Here is a 24,026-nt window from a genome sequence, read left to right as displayed (position 1 = left end):
TTACTGTGAGGAAGGTGTATCAGTTTGGAAGTAGTTTTGGAATTCTGCTGTTTAAAAAAATTTTTTTTTTGAATTGATCATCTTCAAACAGATACAGCAGTATGGCAAGAATTATACTTGGATATTCTGCTTGACAGCTGAATCGGTTATTTCAGTGTGTTTTGCCATAATAAGTCTGCTTGAAAAATAGGAGAGCAGTACAATGGCAGAGCACTTTTAAGTCCGAATAAAATTGCATATTTTGTGGTTGACATGAAAAGCATGTAGATAAGGTCTTGATTTGCAGATTGAGGAAGTTTAAGAGGTGACTAAGTGCCAGCGCTCCTAGTTTTCTTACAGAGACACACACTAGCAGGGCATCGTAGCAGGTGGGTTACTGCTTTGTATTTGAAGGGTTTCGGGGAAATTGGGCTGTGGTGGAAGGAACCCTGGACCAAGTGTCAGGACCCAGGATTCACCTTGCCTTTGCCGCTTCCCCTGTGATCTTTGGACCCTTGTGATCCAAAGTTGCCTTATCTGTAAAATGCGGAAGAGTGGGCAAGACGTCTACATTCTAAACTCTCCTGCCATCTAATACGCCTCTTCTCAGATGTTTCGTTGGAAGGGAGGGTGGATGAGGAGTTTCTCTGTAGGCCTCCTTCTTTGGGGAAATAAATCTTCATTTCTTGTTCATCTTAAATAATCTAGTGAATGTATTAGAACTGATTAGGCAGAATTCTTTGGGACCCTCCAGCCATCCCTTAATGAGATGCAGGCTCACTGAGCCCAGGGCTGCACAGTGCCTGTGCTGGGTGCTGTGTCTGTTACAGAGCGGAGGCTCACCAAGGTATCTGTTGACTGAATAAATAAACAGGTGTTTCTGGAGCTTTTGTAAATGTACCATGTGTGGAATACAGTGGTGGGAAAGGCCCACTCCCGACCTGTAAGGAGTTTCTAATCTGTTTGTGAACACAGGCTATAAATTGCACGTTCCTTTAAATCATTTTATAAGAGCCATGTTTAAAAGGCCATGTATGATTAATTGCCAGATGGATGATACAGACAACAATTGCTTAAGAGTTCAGACTGAGAGGGGAAGGCGATGGGGGCTGCCAGAGAAGGCTTCACAGGTGAACTTCAGGCTCTATTCTTGGAAGAATCCAGGTACTGCTGACGGAAGTAGTGAAATCGTAAGGGTGGCCTGCTCTTTAAGGAAGAAGGAGGACTTTACTTTGAGTTTAGACATCCTGGCGAAAAGGATGGAACACCTCCATTTCAGGCATGGAGTTTGGACTTCAGCTGTTAACCTACAATTTGAGAAGTTCCTGTTTCTGCCATGACCTAATGCCCCTTGAGGAGATCCTGACCACGAGTGAATTTTCTGTCCCAGGCTAGAAACAAACCAAACAAGCCAGCCTGTCCGGTCACCTGAACTTATTAAAATTCCAAGGGACATGTGTTATTTACAATTTCTTTCTGTCTGTTTTAGACGAAATAATTCATTCTGGCAAGCGTTTCGTTTACAACAGAGAGGGAGCATGTTCTGGTGGGAGGGAGAATAAAAGAGCCTTTGATTCGATTGCTTCTGAGTTCCAGCAGGAGGGCCCGCGCCGCCTTGGGCTAGCGTCTTATTTTGGACTTGGGAAGCCATCTTAGCCCAGCTGTGTGAGTGCCAGCTCGTGTTGGAGGGAAAAGAATAACACCATTGGATCACGTTAAACCCCTGCTGCCTGTCGATGGAAGGGTTTCTCTCATTTCACATTCCTGGCATTAACTTGGTGGCTCATTTCCCCCAAGTCAGAGCTCCATCTGAATTTGCCATTTGAACTTGGATTGAAGTCATGAGGTTCCTGTGACTCTATCTCGGCTGGTCTGTCGACTGAGTACAGGAAACTTACCAAGTTCCTGGTCTCTTTCGGCTCCCCCTCTTTGGCCACCCCACGGGCACAAATAAAATCAGCATTCTTCTCTTCTTTAGATGACTCCTGGGGAGACGTGGCCCATTGTACCTTGGATTTCCACGGTCATTAAATCAGTAGCCTCTTCGATTGCCAACTAAATGGCTGGGGGAGCCTTAATGAATTGTAGATGGCAGCTCAGGCCTGTGGAATTACAGGGAAAAGTCATTTTGGGAACCGGAAGTTTTGACCATTCCAGGCTTGTCTGTGTGAGCACCTTAAGTCAGACACGAATGCCTTCACTGGGGAAAAAAAAAGAATCTTTTCTCTTTTAAGCAATTCTTTTATTTACAGCAACAAAATGCTCCCTAGCTGAAGAGGAAAATTCTCATTGCTGAATGTGTCTAAAGTAGAACCTAATTGCTTTCGACCCTCCCACAGCCTGCTTTACAAAAAAAAAATAGTTAAGGCTCTCCACTGAAATGCATGCTTGGTCGTTATCTCGGTTACATTAGCCCTTGAAGCAGTCTGATTACAACTTCTAGCTGCCAAGCCCTGTCCTGCAGCATTATCTGGAGCAGAAATTTTCCATGTGGTTGTTTTTAGCAGAGCAACTATATGCACACTGCCCGGGGAAGATGTAAGTTGCAAAGAAACAGAGCTGCTAGAAGGGGAAATGTGAGTGATCTTAATTTTTTTCCTACTGTTTAATTGTTCCTTCCTTTCTGTGTGTTTTAGGAGTTTTTTATCCTGTTTCTAAACTGAGTTTTCTTTTATTTTTATATACTGGAAAGAATGCCAAATGTACCACGAGTTTTTCTTACAGTGGTGTTTTTTCTTCTCGCAGCTTTTTTCTTTGAATTCAAACTTGGCCTAGGTAATTCCCTGTGATTAAAAAAAAAAAAAACACAATGTCCTAAAAGGGAAAAAGCAAATGGGTACATTGTTCCATGAATTAAAAACAATATACGGAGAGTCCAAACATTTCTCTTCAATGTAAAAATCTTAGGTTTTTTTTTTTTTTGAAAGGAAGAAAAATACTAAACTTTGCTTTAACTATCCTGTTCATTGTTTTTCTTTTCCCTTTCTTATTTATTTTCCTTTGTTTTGACTCATGTAGTTAAAATTTTTTTGGAAAAGTTTTCTATGTTGTTCTTCTTAAGGAACGTCACACATGGAAAAAGAAAACATCAAAATTCCATTTTACATTTCATCTTCTGGTCTGAAAAAGGGAAAAAGTGTCAGTTAACTGACTTCATGTTGCTTTGTTGAATTGAATATTTGTCATTATTGCCTAGAAATAATTTAGCTATTATATGTAGGTAAATACAATTTTAGTTAAGAGGCTTGCTTTTGTGAAATTAAAAAATGCAGACAGTAGCATCAGGAGAAGATTGAGAAGTCAGTCTATTTTTCTTGTCATTTTTATCATTGTATTTAATACCTTAGTTAGTCAGTTGCTATAAAATTTTATCTGCTAACTTTTTTAAGTGGGAGAGAGGTAAAAAAGCTCTCCTTTCCCCAGGGGTCCCTGCCCCTCTTGTCCTTTTCCTCCTTGTTTTCACTTCTTCCTCTGATCTAGAAGCCTCGCCACTAACATCACAAGGTATTTGTGTCAAAATCATTGCCCACACATTCTTTCACCTTTTCTCTGAAAAGGGGGAGTTATCTATGTCCTGAGACGTGGTAATCAGGACTAGGACTCATTCTGTTCCACCCAGCGTGTAGACTGTTTTTCTCTCCTGAAATGCAGTTTTTAGTTATTGCCGTGCTGGGAAATGCGGTCAGGCCACTTTCTGACTAGCAGAACTCCTCCCTGAAATGACTACCTGGGTAAAGAATTAAGTACCTGGTGTGCTTTCTCAGCTCCAGCTCATCACACATTCCCATCAGTGCCTCGGCCAGTCAGAGAAGCCAAGAGGAAAATGCTTCTGGTTGGAAGGATGACTACTTGATTAGCGGGAGAGAAGGGCTTTCGTCTTTGACTCTTGGAAGAGCAACACTTGGTAAAATGCTACCTCCAGTGGTTGAATTCCAGTGGTGTTACGAAGACCTTGACGAGGAATGCTGTCCTCATTCAGTTAGGGGAGAAGTATTTGAACCCCTTACCTTCTGGCAAAGTTATAATTGACCCCAAAGTCATGTCGGAGGATTGGATTTTACAGGCCTTCCCTGACAATTTCAGATTTCGGTGTTTGAAGTATTGGAAAAAAGGTAAAGGAAATACTGAGCTAGTAAGAATGCAAAATATTTGGGAAGTTAATTTATTCCTGTTACATAAAACCAAAGCCTTCACAGGGTATACAGATACGTGATTTCTCTCTAAAGAAAAGTGCACAGAATTAAACTGATGCTGTTGAACAGTGTTCTTTTTTTCTTTCCCTTCATTTAAGCAGCGAAGTAGTCAAAACAGGAAAAGCATGCCTGGTGTATTTTTATTTTAAATATAGTTTTTCTCTATGATTTTCGTAATGACCCACAGTATACATAGTAGAAGGTGTGTACACATGATCTGTTTACAGAGAAAATTGTGGCTTCATTTATCATTCTTTGATGTTTGTAATAGGATATTAATTTCCAGAGGACAAAGGCTGCATTTGTTCTGTGTCTAAACTGTGCAGTGTGGTACCTGGCACAGTCTCTCGAAGAGCGTGACCAAAGAGTTGTAGAATTTTAAGCCCAAAATTATAAATCATCAAGTTCAATGTTTCTCAACCTTTTCCAACCCATTTCTCTATCGCGCATTGTTTGAGTGTCCTGTGTTTTATAATCCAGTTTTATTTTCTGCGATTCGCATTCCAAAAACAACAGCTATATTAAATACCTTTCCCAGTCACGCGTGTCTCCTTCTCCCCTAGCTGAGAGGCCAACCTCCTCTTTTTACAGGGAATGAAAATTAGCCTCTGGGAGACTAATTGATTTGTCCGAGGTCATAGAGGTTAACCAGCTGTTCTGGCAGGGCCAGATCTGTCACCTCTCAGGTCAGACCCTTCAGCCCTCGAGGGAGTGCCTGCTGAGAACAAGGCGCTGCCAAGAATTCAGAAACGGACCGAGAAGGCACTGTCTCCACCTTTCAGGAGTGTATGTGCTACTAGGGACACAGGATGCACCGAGTACTGCAAATTGTATTATGATCTGTGATGTGTGAGGCCAGACTCTAGACGAATTCAGCTGAGTTGCTGAACACTGGCAATCCCCTCCCCATTCAGTAGAGGGGGATGAATTCTGGGATCCTTTTAAAATTTCATGATGGTGGCAAGAGAGATTTCACCAGGACTTTAAAAGATGGATTCATTTTCAGAGATGAGGCTAGGTTGAGACTGTCTCTATTCCTCCCTTTTCCAGCCAGACTCCTGGGTGGGTTGTATACATGAGGCTGCCCCCACTGTTGGAGATGACCAATCCATCTTCTCCAAACATGTCCCCTCTTGGGCCTTCCTGATCCCAGGCTCTGGTGTCCGGAAGCGTTGGAGTTCCGAAGGATTCTGGTGCTGCTAGCCCTGGATGGTCCCTTCTCCCACCTCTCACTGTTAGTAGGTCACCATCCATCATGAGTTCATAAACTTTTCTGAAAATCTGATAAAAACTTCATGTTCTCCATTCCCCCAGAATTCTGACAAACGGACACGCAAACGTTATTATCATCTTGCATGTGTTCTATCTCATCTTTAAAGTCTGTCTGTGGGTCTTAAAGGCCAGTTAAATTGCCCCTGAATTATATGTAGATGATCTGAAGATGCCGTTTCAGCCCATTTCTCACACCACATCTCTGGATCTGACTGCTTAGACCCCCGCAGCAATGCGGAGCCGGTCTGCCCACTGCAGGTTTTCCCATCCTCTCCCTCAGCCCCGCCCTCTTACTGTTCCCTCTCTGTCAATCACGCCACCATCCCTTCCCCAGTGGCTTACACCATATGGTTTTCTTTGTTCTCTTCTCATTCTCCACACCCAGTGAGCAAATCCTGGTGGTTTTGCCTTCCAAATATCTCTTGACTTACTGACCTGTGTGTGGCCTGAGCTGCCTTTCCCTCCTGCTAGATTCTGCAGTGGCCTGTCCATCTCCCTGACTCTGTGCTTGGGCCCCTCATCACCGTCCTCATCAAGGCAGCCAGCACGGCCTTTGTGGAACACAGACCTGGTACTCCTGGCCCCCAGTCTGAGGCTGTTCTGCTGCGTTCCTTTGCTCTGAGGAATGCCTGACCCCTTCTCTTAGCTTGCACTGCTTTCTGTGATGTGGCCTCTGCACACGCACCCTCCTCACTCACGTGCTCCTCCCCAGCTGTCCTGAACTTCCAGGTCCCAGATTGGCCTGGTGATGGCTCCTGCTGGCCTTGGCGTGGACTCTTCTTTCCTCCAGGAATCCCTGGCCGTCCCCTCTCTGCCTCCACAACCAGGCTAACAGTACTTATTCTTCCCTCTTCTCCACCCTCCTGTCCCCCGCCCCCACCCCCGCCTCCCCTGAACTCATACCACCATCATCACTCACACGCCCAGACCCAGTGGGCCGAGAGCATCTGTTCTGTTCTCCTCTGATGCTCTGCTGCACAGCGCCTGTCACACCGGGTTGTCCTTGTTTATTTAATTCCTTGTCTCCCCTTTCTATGTTGGGGCCATGTTGTGATTTTTCCTGAGCCCCAGATACTTTTGCCTTCATGGGTTCCCTTCCTCTACAAAAAAAGAAAAATTATATTTTTGCAACTGGGTCTGTATTAAGATGAATGTATAGCAAGCTGGATGTGTTATTAGATATTCATTATTCTTATTATATTCATTTTTAATACTAATTTTTTTAAGAAAGGGAAGACATGGTTCATGGGCTCCTAAAAGTCTCGTGGGCTCTAGCACCTGATGGATACCTTGGCTCTGTTAAGTGGATGTAAATACTCTGGCAGTAAAGTTGACAGCACACTTCAACACATTGATCATGACAAGGAAAAGTGAGGTGCCCACACAGTAATTTCCTTATGTGGCACTTTTGTAGTGGCTTGAATAGCTCCTGAAAACCATATTAAGATTTTGTATTGCAGTCCCTGGTAATGGAAAAATATATTTTAAAAAACAGGATGGTGGACTTCAGAGGTGTATATTTAATATACATGCATGTTTAAAAGCAGAAATCATGAGACTTTCCGATGTCAAAAATGTTACTTGAGCTCATTTACTAATATGAACATTTCTTCATAAGGTGTCTGGGTAGAGCATGGTTTTGAGTTGGAGGTGATTTTGCCCCTGCCGGGTACACTTGGCAGAGCCTGGAGATGTTTTTGGTTGTCACAGCTGGGGGTGCTACTGGTGGCTGGTGGGTAGAGGCAGGGCTGCTGTTAAACATTCCATAACGCAGAGGGCAGCCCCGCAACCAAGAATAACCCAGCCCCCAAATATCAATCGTGCTGGAGGTAGGAAACCCTCTCGTAGAGGAATCCCTCATAAAGCTTGGTTCCTACGTCTGCATTATTTATTTGGTTTATTTCCCTGTTTCCATTAAAAGCCATCACTCAGGTGCAGGACTGGGTTGCAGCCCTGGACCCAGGCATTTCCTTTTCTGGCTTCAATAAGATTGAGAAAAAGTCATTGAAATGACTGAGCTTTTGAACTCCAGTTCTGTACTGTGCAGCCCTGTCACAGAGGTTTTTGTGAGACACAAAATCTCTCCTGGTCAATGGTCTATTATCATTTAAATCTTTCCCCAAATGCTCAGTTTTTTGGCCTGTGCTAATCCTAGCCCAAGTACAAGCAATTGTTGTCTGGGTGGGGAGGGGGATGCTGAGTCATTTATTCATGATTTTTATTACCTCTTGGCTTGAGTATCTCCATTCATTGTTCACAAGCTGCTCAGCTTGTTTACTTTTTATAAATTACATGTAATCAGTCCTCTCGCAGGTCTGGCTACTGTAATTGGCAGTAGCCACAGAGCAGGGCTGACGAGTCTGCATTTGTGCTGACATTTCACAGCCAGTTCAGGTTCTGCCCTCCAAACTTTCCTGCCTCTTCCATGTGTATTTCAAAAGGAAGGTGGACAGAACTGCTTCGCCGCTCTCCCTTCTCAGATGCTCTGACGGTACTTATTTTTATATAGATATATAATATGCAATGTATAGATATATAATATACAATATATAGATATATAATATAATGTATAATATGTAGAGTCCCTGTGTTCCTTTGGTGAAGGAGGAATCAAGGGTTTGGGACAGTGGTCCTCAAATTTCCGTGTACATCCCAATTGCCCAGGTAACTTCTGAAATGAAAATTCTGAAGCCCTACTCCCACCTTCTGAAGTTTTTAGTAAATATAGGTAGAGGTCCAGAAAACTGCATTTTCGAACTCAAATCCCTGCTGATTCTGATGTAGGTGGTCCTTAAATGATACCTGAGAAATGCTGAGTTGGGCATGGAGAAAAAATGGGAGAAGAAAGAAAATCCAGTAGAAGTAAAAATGTATAAAGAGTGGAGTAGGAAGGTAAGAACCAAAACTCAGAAAGTATCTTCAGCTTTTTTTTCTGTGAGGTAAGGGAAATATGCTGTGATGCTTTAAAAAGTGTATATATGTGTTTAGTGTTTTCTTGCAGTGACTTAGATCAGATTCTCCCCTAAAGAGGGCATATTTAGAGGCTGACAAAAGTGAAAGGGAATTTTTAGAAAGGTTAGAATATGAGAAAGAACCTAAGCATCGGAACGAAGGTGTTATTAAATCAAGGAAGGTATTATGTAGGTATCGATTTAAAAAAGAATGTGCGTTCCTGAATCAAGAGTTTAATGAATAGCTTAAAGATGAAGAGTTGACGGAGGATTAGTTCTTCACCCGAAGTTCTGGTTATTCTGGTTATTGGATCTGAAAGCGTATTATTAAAATACAGTCCAGATTTCCTGGAATAGTTCTAATTTCAAGTATATTTTCCCTTTGTCTTTTGAGTACATGTCTGGTTTGCCCTAACTTTTCATTACTTGAGATGTGGTTGATTTGTAAAAGACCATGAAAAGAATTCTACTTGATTAAAGAAGTTCTTGTTTTTCAAATTTCTCTCTGTCTTCTTTCTCTCCCTCTCCCCACGTTTAATGTATATATTCTATTTCTTTTAACCCAAACTTTGATTGTAAAGTCCATTTTAGAGAAAGAGAGTGAGAGACAGATCAGACTCTATTTTAGAAAATTGCTCAAGAAGTGAACCAGGTGGGAATGGTTATTTAATCCTAGCAGAGGAATAAAGAATTTATTTCCAACTACCTACTGAATTTAACTCTGTTGCTAGAAAGTGATCATTTTTTGATACATTATTTCCTTAGGGGAACTTTATGATGCTATTCCTACCTTGCAGAAAGATCTTGATATCCTCCTCCCAAAGAAAAGGAATTTGGGGCATTACTTGTAAAATGATGGCTGTCATCGGCTTTTGTTGAATCCATCCTCATCCTGCTCTAACCATCTCTTCATCAAAGTGTTCCTTTTTTGCATTTACTCTACCCAAACCATCTCAGTGTGAAAGTGTTCATTTTTCGGTGCTAGGATTGTACTGTAGGACTTTTCCACACTGTGGGGGCATATTGAGGAGCTGGCTGATCTTTCCTCCCTTCCTTCTTTCCCCCCATCTTTCATGCTCTCCCGTCTCCTCCATTTACTTAGGAAGACGTCAGCCTCTTAGATACTCTGCCCATCTTCCCGCAAGATCTTACAGAATCTTCCTATCTGCTTTGTAAGTGTGGAGTATCATTATTGTTATTATACAAAGTGTCTGCCACACCCTCTCGCTGCACCGAGAGTTCAAGTAAGTTTGGTTAGGAGATCACTTTGCTCCCGAAGTGAATAGAAGGGCTCTTGCTGGGCGGTGGTGGAGACCCAGAACCAGCTTCTCCCGAGAAAGGCTGGACGGACTCCTGCAACTTCTACTCCCCATGAAGAACTGAAGGCTGGGCTCACCCCTTGCTGTCTTCATTTGAGGTGACCCTATTTCCTTGTTTTCCTGTATTTTTTGAACCGTATACTTGGTAGACCTCTTTTCATATGAATCTCTTGATAGTTCTGGTTATTTTTTCAGATTCTTTTTCTGTAATTTATTCTAACCCATATGTTTAACAACATAGTGATAGATATTTCCAACGAATATTTACATTTGCCGAAAACAAGTTATAAGTGCTCTTAGGGGAGAACCACAACAGTAAGTAGTCATCCAAGTGCAGCATAAAAAAAACATATACCTTATGAATTTTCAATGGGAGTATATTAACTTAAAAATTTCTGGTTTTGGTGTAACATATAGGAAAAAAGTTATAAAATATTAGGTAAGCAGATTTATTGCACTTTGTATAAATTACTAAAGGGAAATATTTCTTTAATAATTAAATAAGATTCATCACTAAAGTCAATATACATATTTAGCCTTGTATGATTTTATGTTTACTTGTATTTGAACAGAAAATGTGCATAGATTAACTTAAAAGTCATAGTATGTTGGTAGTTTATTTCTGTTTCAATTTTTAATACTCAGCCATATTTTAATGCTTAATATCTGCCTACTGATATCAGTGATTCTTAAAGAACTAAAAGATACTCTTTTATGGTAGCTTTTATGCATGCTAAATATTTTTACAAGTGTGGTTTTTATTCCCAACTTGGAGAAATAGTTGTATGCTGAGAAATCCATGTTCTTATTAGCTAAGGGATGTTGGAACATGGATATCAAAGTATTTTTTAATGTTTCCACTAAAATTCTAGCTTTGAAAACATTCATATTTGTTTTTCACATGGAACCTGTTGTATTTCTAAACCGTACATTTCCAAAGCAGAATAACTTTTTGTAACTTTGAGATTTTTATTGAAATGCTTAAGAAGAAAATGATTCAAGGAAGATATTTTTCTTAAAGTAGTGAAAGGAGAGAAACTTATTACTCATCCTATTCTTAATGAGAAAAATGAAGACCTAGGGAATCGGGGCTAAGGACATACCCTGAATTCAAGACCAGTTGCTTTCGACAGACAGGGGTAGACATGAACACTAGCGTCCTGAAGCCCCATGCTGGTGCCATTCCCAATCCGCCATATCCACCTCCTTCTTCAGGGGGTTATCATCCCCAAAACTCACTTTGACATTCTAAGAGCATTTTAGCTGCCCCTTAGAGCAGTTGCAACATGGTAAATTCACCCCAGTCTCTCTCTTTGTGAAAAAAATTTATTTCTAATTGTCAAAACACATAACACAAAATCGACCATCTTAGGCATTTTGAAGTGCGCAGTTCAATAATGTTAAGTATATTGGCCTTGCAGTGCCACCCCGGTCTCTTTTGCTTCTCCGCCTAATCTCTAGCTTTGGAACCATAGGGAGAGGCTTCGTATCAACACCTTTTGGGAAGGCGTGCGCTTCACCTATGTTTGCTCCTTCATTGTAGTAGAAAGTTCATTATGTGGGATTTGCTCACCTGATTCACACTGAAGATCCTACTTTAGTGCACATTTGGAAATCCCACACCCCTCTCTGCCTCCGAGGAAAAATTCTTTCCTGATTGTAGATTCCGAGCTCAGTTTAATCTTGAGCATATGAGAGTGAGTCACCCCGAGTAAGTATGTAATCCCATTTATACCTTCCTTCCAGCCTCCCTTTAATTTTGAAACTGAAGGTACTGGATCCTGATTTCCTGTATAAGGTCTGGTGATTTGGGGCCTAATTTAGGGACCAGGCGATGTTCAGGTTTTTTTTGTTTTTTGTTTTGGAACCAGCACTTTCTGTTCTACTGACGAAGCTGCATGGCCTGTGTTTTAAAATTCAGACTATGTGTGGAATGCCTGTGTGGATGAAGAAGCAAGTTAATGCTTTTTGGGGAGGCAAGGAGAAAGGAATGAAAATTTTGAGACAGTCTGATTTTGTGGGGGAACTTTGAGATTTTTAGAATACATCCAAACCCAAGATGAGGAGCTAGTTGGCTTTGTGATCTCTGTGCTCGAAGGAAGTATTTGGCTCTTGGGCTAAAGAGATACTGTTGAATAGGTTTATTAACTGATAAATTAATAACTTAATAAACCTGTCTGTGATTCCAGTTATCATTATTTTCACAGTGCGTGACCACTAATCCCATTGCTTCATTTGTAGAATGAAACATGTCAGTTGAAAGTTAGGTTTAAAAGAATGCTTGTAAAGTACTTGGAATCTTTAAGGTACTTTGCATATAGCACTTGAAGAATGTCAATCATGAATGCCTGTATTTTTACAGCTATAGAGGAATATGGGAGCTGGAGTGACTTGAGCATCAAAATATTCCTTTAAAAGGCAACATGGTTTTGAGCAAAGCCGTTCTCCCTGAATGCTTATTTTAAATTCTCAGTCATTTAGCCAACAGTCAGTAATCTCACTTAGCAAGTGTTTGGCACGCCTGTTTTAACCTGCACAAGTTCAGTTCACACAAAGAGAGGGAGGGAGGGAGGGTGGGGTTATGTGATGGAAGCGCCCTGTCAGCCTCATTAACATATTTTGAATAACTGTATTTGAATATCTGCCAGCTGAGCTAGGCGGCCTGGAGACCTGCCAAGTGAGCCATGGGAATTTCTGGGAGGGGAATAGAGATTCTAGCCTGTAAAATGTTTACTTTTCCTTCTTGGAGGGGAAGCATTTTCCAAGATGCTATTTAGAATATTTCCCTTACCCTCCGAACAAAATGACCTTTTCCTTGGATGAGTTGGAGTTCCTACTCCTGGTTTTTGTCTTTGCAGAATTAGCCCTGAAGCTCTTTCTGTGAGCCTCGCTGGAGAAACTCTTCTGCAAGCTTATCATGTGAGCACGAATGATGGGAACAGGACAGACAGGATGAACTAGGGCGCCTGTAGAGTCACCTCCTCCCCAGTGGATGCTCAGCTCGTAAAGGTGGCAGCCTGGCTCAACTCTGTAGAGTATAGAAATGGCCTTAGAAAGTTCTCATTTTGTGGCCCTTATCACATTTGACTTTGCATTGACACCCGTCTTGCTGAAACCACAACTTGAGGCTCTAAAACTCGCCAGGGGAGTAGTCAGTTGAGACCAGGGGTTCTCAGGTATTTGGAGGTAGCGGGTTTAAGGGTGAGGAGATGGGCAGTGCCTATGTTTCTTTGTTCTTTAGTTCTCAGTTTGGGGGGCAGGTCAGAAGAGAATCAAAATCACCAGGGAGCTTTTTCAATAACCATTCACTTTGATTTTTTTTTTCCAGTTTCCCTATTGCAGTGGAGGGTGGATAGGGATGACCAACGAGGTGGCATTTGAATCTAGACTCTGTTGAAGCTGTGTGTGCCTGCCACAGCGTGGCAGTTTCCACAGTATAAGCCAGTTTGCTGCCCTGCCTCATGCTCACTCTTAGGAATGGAGAGATACAGCCTGATGATATCACTGCTCACTCCTGTGAAAGATTTTGAAACAATATGTTAAATGTACATTTTGTAGGATTGTCCGAAAAGGCTTTTTTCCCTGATTTGTTTTTTTATTTATCTTTTCAAAGATGGTCCTTAAGACTTGATTTTTCAAAACCACAAATAATGGGTATCCAAAATAGAAAAGAATGGGGTTGGGGTGGGTATAGGTCAGTGGTAGAGCACATACTTAGCATGCACAAGGTCCTGGGCTCAATCCCCCGTACCTCCATTTAAAAAGGTGGAGGGGACCAGGAAAGAAAGTTTGATCATAGTTATTTAAAAAAAAAAACTTTAACAGATGACAACCTAGGAAAGAATTCTGATATATTAAACCAAGCCCTAATTTTTTAACAACTATTATAATGAGCATATATATATATACATTTTTTATGCCAGTCATGTGTGTGCATATATAAATATATTTGTATGCTTTTGAATTTCTAGACTGAAGTTACTAAATTTCAGCTAGCTTTTCTTAAACCTCACTGATTTCTTTGTGATTTTTTTCAGTGTCATGTATGACTGCTATATTTACAGTCATCATCTACTCTTTAAGTGATTATGTAAATACAACTTTGATTCTTAATAGCTTTTATTTTTTCCAATTGATTCCTAACAGCCTGTTTAAAAGAAAAAAAAATTATAGCTGATTGTAAGTAATCATGCAATTCATGAAGCAATGTAGGGTTAATATGAAAAACTGATTATCAGTTCAGTATTTTCCTTTTTTATTATAAAACGTTAAATATTGTATTCTGTTGTGTCGGTTTATCCTGTTAGAGAATTACTTATGGAATGTTACCAGTTTCACCATTTAGTACCTCTTCAACATCTCTGCGGGTGGTAGACGTAAGATCTGTTTCTTAAACAAGTACATGCATGAAACTATAAAACAGTTTATTCAAGTCACATAACAACACTGGTGAAACTGGAGTCCTGGCACTGAGCGCACATTTAAGCTGATAGCACGCGTGTGTGGGAAGAAGATGCTAGTTACTGATAATGTCTTTAGAATGTGTTAATATTGTTAGGTCTGAATATGACTTATTTGGTTAGGTGTACCAGATGAAGAAAGCCTAAACGATGTAAAACCTAAACTTTTGTGTCCCTTTTCATTCATTTTGGTGATTTACTAGTTGGTGTTTGTGGGGATGCACCTGGTCACTTTCATTTGGTATGCTCCATATTTGCGATAGAAAGTGCCAGGGGAGAACGGGGACCGGAGAGGCTGCAGGTGTAGTGGGGCAGAACCCATGGAACCAGTGCTGCGGCTTGTCCTACAGTCAGCTCCCCCTGTACCTCCCCTGGCTCATTTACATGTTATATAATCCAGACTGGCTCGTCCTGTTTGGTCAGTTTGTGATAAACTGCAGAGCTGAGTAAACCTGGGGTAACATTTTATATGGCTTGAGAAGTTAACCAGTACTTGAGGTGTGAGGTAGCAGAGGGGCCCAGCTGTCAGGTGCCCTGGGGGTCGGCCCCCTCCTCGGGGGTCCTTTTCCGTTCTCTCTGAGGAACAGGAAATCCATGTGAAACTATAGCAACGCCTGGTGGCCTGGCCTGAGGGCCCCTCCTTGATGCTGATGGCACCCAGCCTGCCATGTCTGATACCAGAAACAGCTGACACTACAAGCAGGTGGTAGCTGTGTCCGTTAATGAGTTTTGTACACAAGCAGAAACAGACAAACCCATCCAGTGGAACCATTTGCACCTGTCTACGCCCAGTTTGAAAACAGTGAAGGAGGAACACAACTTAGATGTCTTGTTCTGGTCCTGCCTCAGCATCCAAGGAGAGAACATGTCCATGAGCATTTCTGACGCCCGTGCACTAAGAAGTTAAGCTGACATACAGGGCTTAACACATCCCCAGTTACAGGGTTATTGGGTTTTCTAGAGCATCCTCTGTCCTTGTCTGTTAAACTTTATGACAGGTGTGTATTGTCTCGTGTGTGAGTGCCCTAAACCCCCTGTAGGGCTGTGTGTCCCATTCAGGATTGAGTGTGTCCTTCACATATTCATCGCCAGGCTCCTATCTGGAAATTGGGATCTCCTGGTGGATGTGAAAGTCTTCCCTGGAATGCCTCTCCTCTCCTTACAGGGCCTTTCTGAGATTGGCAGAGGTTCTCAGGGCCAGAGGGTGTTTGTCAGCCTAGCGTGATGGTGATGACCTCCCCCTGCCCTGCTAGTTACAGTCTTTCACTCTCACCTGTACGGATCTTAGGGCTTCTCTTTGAGCCAAAAGACTGGGGAACCCTAAGTTAGAAGATCTAAGTTTAATAGCAACCTGCTTTTCCCCCATGACTTACTCTTAGTTCCAAATATCCTGAAAGAGGTTCTTATTTCTGAAGGTCAGGCAGGTTGCAGCCTGCTTGATTTTTCAGCATCTCTGGTTTAATAATAATTTTAGAGAGTAGAAGAGGAAATGGTTCTTTTATGAATGTGGCATAAAACTGTATGGCCTTGTGCAAATGATCTAACTTCATATGAATCCTGGCTTATAGACAGAGGCTTCCTTTGTTTAAGTAGATTCACCACTCTGTCCTCTGAAATAATGAGAGGGAGAATTATTCTATATATATCATGTAAATTAAAAAAAATCAGAATTCAGAGCTGGGAAAAATTTCCAACATTTCACATTGTCTGATCCTGATTTTTTTTTTTTACATTATTTTTGCTGTTTCAGATTTGCTTTTATTGTTTGAGATAAAAAATACATTTTCCTGTTCTTCTGTTCTGACTTTTTATTCTTGAACTGAAACCTACATCCATGGAATTACCATCTTCTCAGTGTTTGATTACTGGAGTTTATAATGAGAAGATAGAACTTTAGAAGACAAAACAGAAAATAAAATTGGTTTAGGACAAGGAATTCTTTTTGGACATTGCAAAAATAGCAAAAAAAAAAAAAAAAAGTAACTGGCAACACAAACTCTTTTTCCTGTAAGTTTCATTTTCCCAAACCCTTGCCATCATGCTAAAAAAAGTTTTCTTGTGTTGATTTTTCTCATAGTAAGAATTTTTTTCATGTGCCAAAATTTTGTTTTTCATGTGATTTCTACAGTAATTTGGGTCTTACTGAAAATACATCTTTTTACAGTACAGTGGTAAAAGTTGTTGATAATAAGCCAAAAGGAAAGTTTAATGTGAACTTCTATGCAATTTATAGCAACTAGGGGAAATTAAATGTACTATCCAAGGTGAATGAAGTTAGATTATTGTAGGAGAAATATCAATTCTGATTCAAGTATGAGTATGTATTTCTAGTTTCAAAAATTACATTTTTTCGTTTCCTACCTGGTCTTTTCCCCAAGGATACATATTTTTAAGATTTTTCTATCAGGCTAATATAAGGTGATGCTTCTGACTGAGCCAGCTTAATGGAATGGCATCACACTTTCTTTGGGAATAATTAAGAAGGGAGATTAAAATTCAAGCTTTTTGGAGGGACCAGTTGGAATTCTTGAGCAACAGGGTACCTTGGAGCATGTGAGAAAGTAACTGAATGCTTTTTAGGGGATGGCAAGCAGTGTTCTGCATCTCAGCCTGATAGAAAATAAATCATGTTTTGGATACTATTAAAACAGCATGGATCATTCATCCTGTCATTCCTTTTAGGAGATGATTTCAGAAATCCTCAGTAACATCTTGTTCAGCAGCTCATTCTGACTCCCTGACTCACCTGTAGGCTCTCGCTGTTTGTTTGCTCTTTAAATCTTACAGTGGCCTTTGACCAAAAGTAATAAAATGTTATGTGACTTGGTATATCAGTCAGGATTCTCAGCTGTAAGCAACAGAAACCTCTGGCTAATGTCATCAGAAAAAAAGTTTCTGAAGGCTGCTAGTTAGCTCACAGTTTCCCCAGGAAAGCTGAGAACCTAGCTCAGAAGCTCATCAACCAGGAACAAGGCCACTCAACTGGTCCAGGGAACATACCCCTAACTGCCTCCTGGGCTGTGACCATAGGCCTGACACCTTGCACTCCCAAAATCACTGACATGACCCACCAGATACCGCCACTCCTGCTTCTGGATGCTGCTCTCGCTGCCCCAACCCTAGACCCAGGTCTCTGTACAGTACTTGTTTCTTGAAATTTCTTGAGATTCAAAATCTGGGATGAATATTTTTGGTGGAGCCAGTATACCTGATCATATGCCTGCACTCTATTGCAAGGGGGCTAAGAAAGCAATCATCTGAAATTGCCTGCTTTTGTAAAATTAGAGTTAATGATTTTTGCAAACATAGGAAGGGAAATTCAGATGCTGGGTGATCTAAAAGAATCATGTAAGTCTACTACACCTGTTATATTGCAGGTAGGGGTGAAAGGATTGAAAAGAAGGACAACAGCTACCCGCCCACAGAACTTCAAAAATAAAATTTCTGCTACTGATAGGTATGAGGAAAAATGTCATCACAAAACTAATAATTTCTTAGCAGATTGTCCCCGACTTACGATGGTTCGACTTAGGATTTTTTAACTTACAATGGTATGAAAGTGATAACGCATTCGGTAGAAACTGTACATTGAATTTTTTTTTCAAATTTATCTTTTTATTTTTTGTTGGAGGGGAGGTAATTAGGTTTATTTATTTATTTATTTGTCTTTAGTGGAGATGCTGGGGATTGAACCTAGAACCTCATGCGTGCTAGGCATACGCTCTACCAGTGAGCCAGACCCTCCCCCCGAAACTGTACGTTGAATTTTGAATTTGATCCTTTGCGGTGCGATCCTCTCTCATGATGCTGGGCCAACAGCAGCCTCAGCTCAGAGTCAACCTTGCAGTCATGAAAGTAAGCAACCAAAATGCACACAACCATTCTGTACTTCACTTTCAGTACAGCATTCCATACCTTATGTGAGATGTTCAACACTTTATTATAAAATACGCTTTGTAGTTAGGCGATTTTGCCCAACTATAGGCTAATGTTAAAATGTCCTGAGCACACTTAAGGTAGGCTAGGCCAAGCAATGATGGTCGGTAGATTAGGTGTATTATATGCATTTCCAGTTTATAGTATTTTCAACCAACAGTGGATTTATCAAGCTGTAAGTATTCTCATTACAGCAGCCTCCACAGATATCAATCAGTATTCCTGAATGGGTTTTAGAAAATGATGGGGAAAACTGAGAGGTTTGGGGGTAGATGTCCTTTCTTTCTTTCTTTCTTTCTTTCTTTCATTGAAGTATAGTCCATTTACAGTGTTGTGTTAATTTCTGGTGTACAGCATAGTGATTCAGTTATACATACATATATATATTCCTTTTCATATTCTTTTTCATTATAGGTCAAGATATTGAATATAGTTCCCTGTGCTATATAGTAGGTCTTTGTTGTACATCTATTTTATATTTAGTAGTGTGTATTTGCAAATCCTGAACTCCCAAATTATCCCTCCCTTCACCCCCTCTTCCTTCCCTGGTAACCGTAAGTTTGTTTTCTATGTCTGTGACTCTGTCTCTGTTTTGTAAATAAGTTTGTTTGTATCTTTTTTTTTTTTTTGATTCCACATATGAGTGATATCATATGGTATTTTTCTTTCTCTTGCTGTCTGACTTCACTTAGTATGACGATCTCCAAGTCCATCCATGTTGCTACAAATGGCATTACTTCATTCTTTTTAATGGCTGACTACTACTCCATTGTATATATAGTCCACAACTTCTTTATCCAGTCATCACAAGGTTATATGTCCAGAGCAGAGTCTGTCTTGGATGGGCCCTGAGCAGAAGGGCCTTTTCCTAATTAGGCACAGCCTCATCTTGTCCATTCCTGACACAGTGTGATTTCTGCTTTGTCCTGGGGTGGTGAGCTCTCCTTCCTCTCAGTCCTGCTGTCACTGCTACAGCTCTCTTGTTTGCTGGTCCACTCCCCGCAGCCCACGTCAATGCCATTCACCTCTGCCTGCACTAGTTGGCATTGGGATCTGTAAAAAAGGGTAAAAACAGGGGAGAGGAAAATGAAATCTCTTCCTACATCTGCTTTTTTGGTACTTGTTCCTGTCCCTCACCTGCTTTCACCCCAATGATGAAAGAATGCAGATGGAGGAATAAAGAGGAGGGAAATGGTGCCTTACGTTTTGAATAGTCTTTTCCTTTTCTGCTCATTAGACCTCTCTCTGCTCCCCACTAACCCTCTCCCCTATTTGCCTCTCTGACCCTTCAAAGTCTGTCTTCCCTACTAGATTATAAGTTCCTGGAGGATAAAAACCACATTGATTTTGGCCTCTGCTGCACCCCCCAGGGCATAGCATAGTGCCTGACATACAGAAGATGCTCCAGGCATGCACGCGTAGCAGATGAGTGAGGAACGTAAGGTGGTTTGGCTGGGGGCACGGAGCACTGGAGACTGAGCTTTTATTTCTCTCCCTCTCTCATTGTTGACAGCTTTACCCTGGTCTGATTTCTTCTCATCTTCCATCTCTAATCTTGAAGGAGCCTACCTACTGGGCAGCAGCAAGATGTTCCCCATAATGGGGTGCCGGACACATTTTCCCATGGCACCTTTTTCTGCGTGGTGGTTAGTCTGTTGGAACTGTATACTTAAGGAAGTTGTGGGCTGGCCAGAGAAGTGAGCCGCTATGAGCAACATTGTTTGTATGAGAAAATGCATTCTGGAGTCCAGTGAATCTACTTACATACAAACTTTTGGATATGCATCTTTTCCATTAGTTGGGGACTGCCGTTGCACGATCTCTTGTTCAGGCTTTAATTCATTACTAATATGTAAATGGACAGTAAGCCATTTCTTTGTAGAAGGATCAGAGCCAGAAGTCTTTCCTTCTGAGGTTATGCACTCTTCCATTAAAATGAATTTCATTCATCCGACAAACATGGTAGTGTATTTCAAATGTATTTATAGAGTGCTGGGCACATGCTGGGCTTTGTAGGAAGGATTCACACGTGAATAAAGGGGGGACTCTACCCTATAGAGGTCACAGTCAGGTTTCCAGTTTGTTTTTTTTTTTCCAGGTTTCCATTTAAATAGGAATTACACTCATGTAGCCCGCGAGGTCACTTCGAGCTCTGATATTCAGTCATTCTGTGGTTTTGAATTGCCCTATTCATTTGCTCATTTGTCTTATCATACGTGGTTCTACTATACAGTGTATTTTTAGATAATGATGGAGAAAGCATACTGACATGCATGAATATACAGTTAATATACAGTAACCCCACCTTTGCAGCTTTCAAGTAATTCTGAATTTATCTATCATTGAGAATGAAAAGTCCAGGAGCTAACCATTTATTTTCATTCCAACTTTTTATCATGAAAAGAATGAAGCCGGAGACATTGTGAAATTGACATAAAAATAGAGCCATAGGGGCTCTATGTTGGAAGGGTACATGTTCCTCAAGGATAATATGTATGAGTGTTGGGGTTAACAGATATTTTTTAAATGCTCTCTTGTAATTTTCCTACTTTTACAGGAAGTATGTGTTCCTCCTCCACTACCACCATCACACACATAGACACATTTCCATGCACATAACATGGCATCTCTTTAGATAAGTAAAAATATTTCAGTGAAGTATTTTTCTTTCTCCAAATCATTTACCCATGCATCTTAATGACTACTTGAGGAACAAAACCTAGTTTCTGGAAACTGGAATGTGGGAAATCTGGATGTTTATATAAAAAATTCTACAGACATTTATAAAACATACTTAGAACTCTCTGGAGTAAAAAAAATAACTATGTTGTATGGAAACAGTCTGCCTTGAAACTTGGAGAAGTTACCTGGTAGTTAATTTCAAATCTGATTTGAACCACAAACATCTCTGTTGCTGCATCTCTTTTATTTTTAATTAAAGTCTGCGATTTGAGTAATATATTAACTGTTTCTGGCAAGTGAATTGATGACCGTTTCCTCTCAGGATCTGGAAAGAAACAGGTACTCTTTCTAGCTTCTGGAATTCCATTTAGTGATCATGGTAACAGGAGAATCCCTGAATTAGTGCTTAAACTTGAATTTGCCAGTACATTTTGGAGTGTTATTTTTCCTCTCTACAATAACTACTAATAAACTACTTATTTTATTGCCTTGTTGGTTTCTTATTCATCATCTTAGCAGTTTCTTTTAATGTAAAAATCAATCTTTAGCCAGAATCTGGTCCCCACAGTTAATGAGAAATTGAAAACCCACATTTGATAAGTAGTTCGGTTTTAGTGATGGAACAATTTATAAATTATTCAGCAGTTTCCTTCTGTGAGCCTCTAAGTATTCTTTGCTGTTCTGTTTAGTACAGGAATGATAATTCCTGCAGGTATCCATCACAGTGTTCCTACCGACAAAAAGACATCATTATCAAGAGTTGGCAAGCACCTTGAATTACTAAAACACACTGGACGCATATTAACTTGGTTTAGTCAATACTTATTATTATTACACCACTATAGACAGAAATCAAAGGTAGAGGCACTTCTGCAAGTTTATTGGAAGATTGTTTTTAGCTAAAGTTTCCCTGGTAGGAGGAAATCAGATTCTTGCAAAGTAATGAATCAAATTTAAAATGAGAGAAAGTCTTGTCTTGGTAACTGGCACAGAAAAGGTAAACAGTGAGCAATCCTTTCACTTGTGCCAAGGAGGGTAAACATTCAGACTTAGAAGTTCAGATTGTCTCACAATCCACAGTTCTGCACATTGTGAGGCATTTCCTTCTATTTGTGCCTTAAGTACGTGCACGTGATACAGAATTGGTAAGCTTGGTATCATTTTTTTAAACATTTTTTATTGACTTATAATCATTTTACAATGTTGTGTCAAATTCCAGTGTAGAGCACAATTTTTCAGTTATACATGAACATACAATATTCATTGTCACATTCCTTTCTCTGTGAGCTACCATAAGATTTTGTGTGTATTTCCCTGTGCTATACAGCATAATCTTGTTTATCTATTCTACAGTTTTGAAATCCCGTCTATCCCTTCCCACCCTCTGCCCCTTTGGCAACCACAAGTTTGTATTCTATGTTAGTGAGTCTATTTCTGTTTTGTATTTATGCTTTGTTTGTTTGGCTTTTTTGTTTGTTTGTTTGTTTTTTTAGATTCCACATATGAGCGATCTCATATGGTATTTTTCTTTCTCTTTCTGGCTTACTTCACTTAGAATGACAGTCTCCAGGAGCATCCATGTTGCTGCAAATGGCATTATGTTGTTGGTTTTTATGGCTGAATAGTATTCCATTGTATAAATATACCACATCTTCTTTATCCAGTCATCTGTTGATGGACATTTAGGCTGTTTCCATGTCTTGGCTAAGCTTGGCATCATTTTATGTGCATCTGTGTTATCTTTTCCACTTTTGTTTCCTTTTACTCTCAAAATGAACATTGAGCTAGATTTTTGCTTGTGATGAGTCAAGTTTTGCTTATTCTTGAGTTTTTTCTAAGTTCATTGTGTATATAGCAAAGCACAAAATCAGAAATTGATGGCAAATGTGACCCAAAAAAGGAAACTGTTAGCTTTCTAAAGTCTTTAGTCATTCTCAGAGGAAGACAGAATAAATTAAATGCTAATACCAGGCCCACTTTCTATAATTAAGAACAAATGAATGAACCACCAACACAAAACAAAAACTGGCATCTAAAAATTTATGACTGGTGTTTTTCATGTGTTTCCTAGAGAACATACACAATGAAATGCAACTCCCTTAGTTTCAACAAAAATGCTGTTTGAAAATTCAGCCATGTAAAGAAACTGATCTCTGATACTGTCTGCTTTGTGTTCAAATATTAAAAAGCTTCCCATAAGTTATGTATCATTTATTTATTAATACCCAAAATGCACCTGATTTGGAGGGTTAAGAAGACAGCAGATTCATTTCTTCTAGAGAAGTTCTAAGGCCATGAACCTTAAACTTAAAAATTTTGACCTGCTGTTATGTTTTATGTTCTGTACAAAGATGGTACTCTGTGTACATGGTTAATACATACGTCTAAGTGAAAAATACGTATAGGGCACTAGCCTAGGTATTCAAATTCTACATAAATATAAATATTAAAATGGATTAATTTTATTTGCTATGACAGCTCTATTGAGGTATAAATTGCATACTGTAAAGTTCACCTTTTTTATATAAGTGTACAAGTCAGTGGTTTTTAGTAGATTCTCAGAGCTATACAGCCATCACCACTATCTAATTCCAGGACATTTTCACCACCGTGAGAAAGAAACCCCATCCCCTTCACTCCCACCCCTACGAGCCTTAGCCAACCACTAATGTCTTTTCTGTCTATGTGGATCTGCCCCTTCTGGGCAGTTCATATAATGGAATTATATAACATGTGACCTCTTGTGTCTGGCTTCTTTCACTAGGCATAACGTTTTTAAAGTTCATCCACGTTGGGATATATGTTAGAAGTCCGTGCCTTGTTGCTGCTGAACAGTCTTCCGTTGTTGGGATACATCACAATTTGTTTATCCAAATGGATTGAATTGATGCTTTAATTGAAAATTCTGTGATTCTCAAGACCCTCTGTTATTTTCCCGGGCTGCTTTCTCTTACCTCTCTCTCTGTTCACATCCCACACCTTTCATGGCTGAGTGTTCACTGTACTTTTTCCTTGTTTGAAGACGGTCTCAAATGCTACTTCCTTCTTGAATTTTTTCCTTGACCCCTTCAGTGATAAGCAATCTCTCTTCCTTCAGATTGTCACAGCTCTATGTATGTGCCACAGTTTCAACTTTTGCTTTTGGTTATTTATGTACCTGTCCCTCATTTCAGATTTTATCACATGAACCAGGAACACTTCTGTTGCTATCAGAGATAGCCTTGCAAATAGCCA

The 24,026-nt window shown here is 40.3% G+C and overlaps 1 protein-coding gene across 5 annotated transcripts in view; it reads left to right on the top strand.

The window, feature by feature from the left end:
* The window catches only part of GAB1 (GRB2 associated binding protein 1), a 113,731-nt gene that overhangs the window by 5,278 nt on the left and 84,427 nt on the right, over window positions 1–24,026 (top strand). The window contains exon 1 of one of the 5 annotated variants that reach the window (XM_064493102.1): window positions 72–2,555. The exons of the other annotated variants lie outside the window; for them this stretch is intronic. Within the exon in view, the coding sequence (XP_064349172.1) occupies window positions 2,496–2,555 (60 nt within the window). The 5' untranslated portion in view covers window positions 72–2,495. Of the gene's footprint in view, window positions 1–71; window positions 2,556–24,026 lie in introns of those variants that run through there. 5 annotated transcript variants of the gene reach the window in all.

This window comes from Camelus dromedarius, chromosome 1 (genome assembly GCF_036321535.1).
Source record: "Camelus dromedarius isolate mCamDro1 chromosome 1, mCamDro1.pat, whole genome shotgun sequence".
NCBI classification, from domain to species: Eukaryota; Metazoa; Chordata; class Mammalia; order Artiodactyla; family Camelidae; genus Camelus; species Camelus dromedarius.
The sequence above is the reverse complement of the archived record's forward strand: the minus strand, read 5'-3'. Positions and strand labels throughout refer to the sequence as shown.